General features: G+C 41.0%; 1 protein-coding gene across 1 annotated transcript; it reads left to right on the top strand.

The window, feature by feature from the left end:
• Positions 1–2,416: 2,416 nt before the first annotated feature.
• LOC115178000 (TOG array regulator of axonemal microtubules protein 1-like) lies at positions 2,417–5,574 on the top strand. Its single transcript, XM_029739011.1, has 4 exons — positions 2,417–2,430; positions 2,609–2,767; positions 3,800–3,925; positions 5,538–5,574. The coding sequence occupies exons 1-4, from the start codon at positions 2,417–2,419 to the stop codon at positions 5,542–5,544; spliced, it is 306 nt and encodes a 101-aa protein (XP_029594871.1). The 3' UTR covers positions 5,545–5,574.
• The last annotated feature ends 426 nt before the right edge of the window (positions 5,575–6,000 follow it).

The raw sequence follows: 6,000 nt of genomic DNA, 5'->3' as shown, positions 1-6,000 counted from the left end.
TTTAAAACCATTTTCACAAAAAAGCGCAGATATTTTTTTTTCATTTTTGTGACACAAAAACGGTGACTTCGGTCATGCCGTACTAGCGACATTCTGGAAAGGCCTAAAATAACATTTTAAAACCATTTTCACAAAAAAGTGCAGATTTTTATTTTTCATTTTAGTATTTAGTTCTCTGTTCCCCTCCATTGTCTTTGTGTGTAATTGTTTGTTTGTTATGTGGATTATTGTCAGGCGCTTTACTTTTGCTATGTTCTGTGTTTTTGGCACGTTATTGTTTTTATGTGCTGTGTTTTTTGGAACGGAATTAAAGTGCACCTGTTCACTACACTCTGCTCTCCTGCACCTGACTTTGCCTCCCGTACACACCCCTGACAATTAGCATGAGGTTGTGTAATAAATATATCGTATAAGCTGGTCTATTGCACAACACTTATCTGCTGATACAAAAGACACATTCTGTGTTGAACTGATACTAGCTATACACGCACACCCAGAAACAGATTGTCCGAATTAGACCTTACACAGCACTGATAAAACAGGAAATGCCCTGATCACAGGGGCCAACGTCCAGTCTCGCAATAACATCTTGTGACTACAGAGATACACAGACAAGGACTCAGCACAAAGTACACACACACACACAAACCCATCCCAGAGGGCTGGGTCAGCGGAACAAAGAACACACTCATGGACCAATGGGGAGTCGATACCGACCCGAGACCAGATCGTCACTCCACTCATCGACCAGTCAGGAGGACGAATCTACAAGACTCAACATACGTCATTACATTACAATCATGTTGTATAAAACAGATGCACACTATGTGTAGGCGCTCGCTTCCGCTAGTTCCCTAAGAACTAAACGAACGAGTCCGTGCACGTTTTGCCAAATATCTTTGTCTCTTAATAAAGCTGCCTTACTATAATTGAATCCACCCGGTCCAGCGTCTTGACTTGGTCTCCTTCTCAAGTAACTGATAATCAACAGTTGTAAGTAACAAAAACATTTCCCAGGACATAGACATATCTGATATGGGCAGAAAGCTTAAATTCTTGTTAATCTAACTGCACTGTCCAATTTACAGTAGGTATTACAGTGAAAGAATACCAATCTATTTGTTTGAGAAGAGTGCACAATGTATTGATAAACCAATTAGGCACATTTGGGTAGTCTTGATACAACATTTTGAACAGATATACAATGGTTCATTGGATCAGTCTAAAACTTTGCACTGACACTGCTGTCATCTAGTTTGTCAAATTTCAAAATTGCCCCTGGCCTGGAATATTACCTTATGGCCTTTCTCTTGCGTTTCAAAGATGATGGTACAAAAAACACACAAAAAAAACGTTTACCAGATCTAATGTGTTATATTCTTCTACATTAATTTAACATTTCCACAAACTTCAAAGTGTTTCCTTTCACATGGTATCAAGAATATGCATATCCTTGCTTCAGGTCCTGAGCTACAGGTAGTTTTGGTAATGTCATTTTAGGTGAAAATTGAAGGGTCCGATCTTTAAGAGGTTCTTTCAAAATAACATAATAGCATATTTTGAGTTTAATTATGTTACTATGCTTAGCTCAAGGCTCGACTTCAAGTTCAGTCTGCCATCAAGTCGAAACGGTCCTGTGGCAATATGTTTTCACCGTGGTGACGGAAAAGGGACATGGCTTGAAAACGTATCTCAATCCAGGGATGGAAGGTATCGCTGTACTCCTAATTGTCCCATTAGCCAAGCCTCGAAATCGAGAAGGTTGAAATACTGCTAGTTTTTAATTAACTGCCTTTTTCATCAGCATGCTAGGTTATTCCACAACACTTCCGGCAGCAACTCACCCCAACGCTAGACGTCACATTTTAATGGAATCACATATTTTTGTTTTGTCTTATACTTCCTTGTGTTGTGTACTTCTTATTTTACCATTACGTTATTTAGATTATTTTTAGCCATTGGTGGAGAGGTACTGTCTACTGATGTGTGCTAGCCTTTGGGGAGTAACAAGTAATTTATAAACATTTATAAAGTGTATATATAGTGAACACTTTAGATTAGGGGGTATTAGTGAGGCACTGAGGTATTAGTAAGTGCATGTACACACATTCATAAATGCTCTCATTTAATGAATACACCATTCGTGACATTTATAAATACATTTATAAATATGTATATAAATGGTGAGTCAAACCATTAATCAACCATTAACAAATGCCTTGACAATAACTCCTTTTTAACTGGTTTATAGTACATTAGTAGTACATTATTAACCATTTACAAATTGTGAACATACTATGATCAAACACCTTATTAATTATCTGATAAATCATGAACAAATCATTTAAAATAGCGTTTATAAATGTGTAAATAACAATTTATAGATTTCTTATTGACATTTACAAATGTAGGAATAATGATTAATAAATGGTAAGTTAACTCTTTCCAAACAGTTTATAAATGGTATATTAAGTGACCTTAATATAAAGTCCTACTGAACATTTTGATCCATCGATGAGACTTCATCAATACAATCCATTATCATTCGTCTCCTAACTCATGTATCTCTATGACATGTAACTGATGTGCTCTGTTTTTCCTTCCTCAGCCACCATAACGCTGCGGTGAGGAGCTGCACTGCTCAGCACCTGGAGAGACTGGCTGAGGTCATGGGGATGGCTCGTCTCCTGTCGGGGAAGAAAGACCTCACTGACCGTTTCTTGATTGCCGTCAGTAAACTGGCTGTGGACCCTGCACAGGAAGTCAGGTGGGATGTTCCTCCTGTAAAGTAGCTTGCTTAAACATAATGGCCCGCCTTAACTTAGGCCGTGATTCAATCCATGGCTCGCTATAGCACTAGATCGCCGACAATGCAGTTTTTAAAGGTAATTTACTCTTGAGTTGACATCTGCAGTGTTTACCACGAATACAAATTGAAATTGCCTTTAAAAGCCACATTGTCGGCTGTCTACAGCATCTATGCTAAAGGGTGTCATGGATTGAATTGCGGATTTTAGGGATTCCAAAACAACCACAGGTTCTCTTGGAGGGGAATAGTAATTGAAAACAAATAGGAAAAATTAGAAACACAAATAAGTGCTACGTGGCATAGGAAAATCCAAGTCCAGGCACTCATGTGGGTTTGAAAGTTAAAAAGCCAAAAGCTTAGCTGAAGCCAAAGTCCGGCAGGGATGTTCTTCTCCCATCACCAACTAGCGACCAGGTGTATGGTGTTCCCTCTGACACATTGGTGCAGCTGGCTTCCAGGTTAAGCGGGCATTGTGTCAAGATGCAGTGCGGCTTGGCTGGGTTGTGTTTCGGAGGACGCACGGCTCTCGACCTTCGCCTCTCCAGAGTCCTTACGGGAGTTGCAGCGATTGGACAGAGATTGTAACTACCAATTGGATACCACGAAATTGGGGTAAAAATTCAAGATGTAAATGAGTCCAAATAGTCAGTACATGATTCAGTTTCCTTCCTTCTGTTTGGTGCCTAATGAAGACAACCCTACTTGATCACAATGGTCGGCCTGAGCCAAGCGCTGTGCAGATTCGCTAAGATTTTCATAATAACGAACGGTTAATACCCAGTTGTTAGATAGTTGAGATGATTTGTAGATCAGGTAATGCGGTGCATTACTCAAACCGACCCTCTTGCAAATTCTACCTAATGTATGTCTTATTTTGATGGGATATTTTTTCTCAGGTTGCCATCAATTGATTACTGTTTTTAATCACAGACAGCAGAAATGATTTGATATGTTGCACGTTTAAGATGATATTAAAATCTTTGTCCACAGGCATCATAGTCGCAATATCTTGAGAAACGTGGCCACCAATGGCGACTTTGCTAAAATGTGGGACAAATTCGCTCCGAGGAAAGAGCGAGAATCCTTGAGGGAGGTCATCTCAAAGGTTAAAGAAAGGTACATTCTCTCTGGATGATTAGAAGAAGTATGACAAATGAGCTGATATGATTACAGAACTCCAATCCCACTGGACACAGACATCAGTTCAATGTCTAGTTTTGATTTAAATTTGGGAAATCAACCAATGTGAAATTAACCAAAAATGTTGGTTAAAAGTTGGGTGAAAAAAATCCAATTGTGTTTTCCACATTGATTCACCGTCATCACATAGATTTTTTGTTGTTGTTGAAATGAGGTGGAAACAACGTTTATTCAACCAGTTTTGGCCCAATGGGATGAATTTAATATACTGTAAGATTATATCTTTCTGTCTTTTCTCTTTTTCAACAGGAATATCTGAATAATCCCCAACTTGACTATATGTTTGTATCTAAATATTTGCACATTTCCCAACTTGACTATTATCCCCTCCAGTCCCCAAACTCCAATATTTTCCCTCATTCAAGAAATTTGACACTATCATCCAAACCCCCATGTAAATGCATCTTTAAGCTGCATCGACTCCTTGTCCAAGTCCTGAATTCACTATAAGGCAATATGAACCACATTCAAAGCACTAAATGACCTTTCCTCGAAGCTCCTATCTGATCTACCAGCTCAATAGTGGTCTACTGAAACCATACTCACCATCTCAGGGGGTGCTCAGATCATCAACCACTGACCTCCACACCATCCTCAAAACCAGCAGTCCTCTTTTGGAGGCAGATTGGTCAGTGCTCCTGTATGGCACCAACATTGTGGATTTTCATCCAATGCTTCTGGACTATGAGAACATTCTTTAGACAATAAAATTAGGTAAAATGGAAGCTGGCTACAGTCTCAGTTTTATCCTCCAAGACAGTGTGAGGATGTGTAACAACAATACCTGTAGTTTAATTTCATGATCAGGGCCAGATTACCGAATGGGCCCGCAGGGCACCTGCCCTATGGGCCCCGACCTCCAGGGAATATCATCATAACATCCAAAACTAAAAGTATAGTGGATGTATTTTACAGTACGTGGACGTTTTACAATTCGTGAGCTCGTTTCATAATTTGTAGCCATGTTTATTATAAATTTGTGCTCATTTTGTAGAAATTCGTGAGCATTTAAAAACATTTAGTGGAGATGTTTTATATCAATTTGCTTACTGGTGCTCTTCCATGCCGTCTCGAGGAGGGGTGCGTCACTTGAGTGGGTTGAGTCACTGACGTGATCTTCCTGTCTGTGTTGGTGCCCCCCCTTGGGTTGTGCCGTGGCTTAGATTTTTGTGGGCTATACTCGGCCCTGTCTCAGGATGGTAAGTTGGTGGTTGAAGATATCCCTCTAGTGGTGTGGGGGCTGTGCTTTGGCAAAGTGGGTAGGATCATATCCTGCCTGTTTGGCCTTGTCCGGGGGTATCGTCGGATGGGGCCACAGTGTCTCCCGACCTCTCCTGTCTCAGCCTCCAGTATTTATGCTGCAGTAGTTTATGTGTCGGGGAGTTAGGGTCAGTCTGTTATATCTGGAGTATTTCTCCTGTCTTATCCGGTGTCCTGTGTGAATTTAAGTATGCTCTGTCTAATTCTTTCTTTCTCTCTTTCTCTCTTTCTCTCTCTTTCTTTCTCTTTCTCTCTCTCTTTCTCGGAGGACCTGAGCCCTAGGACCATGCCTCAGGACTACCTTGCCTGATGACTCCTTGCTGTCCCCAGTCCACCTGGCTGTGCTGCTGCTCCAGTTTCAACTGTTCTGCCTGCGGCTATGGAACCCTGACCTGTTCACCGGACGTGCTACCTGTCCCAGACTTGCTGTTTTCAACTCTCCAGAGACATCAGGAGCGGTAGAGATACTCTGAATGATCGGCTATGAAAAGCCAACTGACATTTACTCCTGAGGTTCTGACCTGTTGCACCCTCGACAACCACTGTGATTATTATTATTTGACCCTGCTGGTCATATGAACATTTGAACATCTTGGCCATGTTCTGTTATAATCTCCACCCGGCGCAGCCAGAAGAGGACTGGCCACCCCTCATAGCCTGGTTCCTCTCTAGGTTTCTTCCTAGGTTCTGGCCTTTCTAGGGAGTTGTTCCTAGCTACCGTGCTTCTACAC

Source organism: Salmo trutta, chromosome 38 (genome assembly GCF_901001165.1).
Source record: "Salmo trutta chromosome 38, fSalTru1.1, whole genome shotgun sequence".
NCBI lineage: Eukaryota > Metazoa > Chordata > Actinopteri > Salmoniformes > Salmonidae > Salmo > Salmo trutta.
This window is presented reverse-complemented; position numbering and strand designations above follow the sequence as displayed.

What these genes read in the sequence shown, in the direction of transcription:
- LOC115178000 (XM_029739011.1), top strand. An exon ending in GACCCTGCACAGGAAGTCAG is followed by an intron (nt 2,768 to 3,799) that starts GTGGGATGTTCC and finishes CTTTGTCCACAG; the next exon opens with GCATCATAGTCGCAATATCT.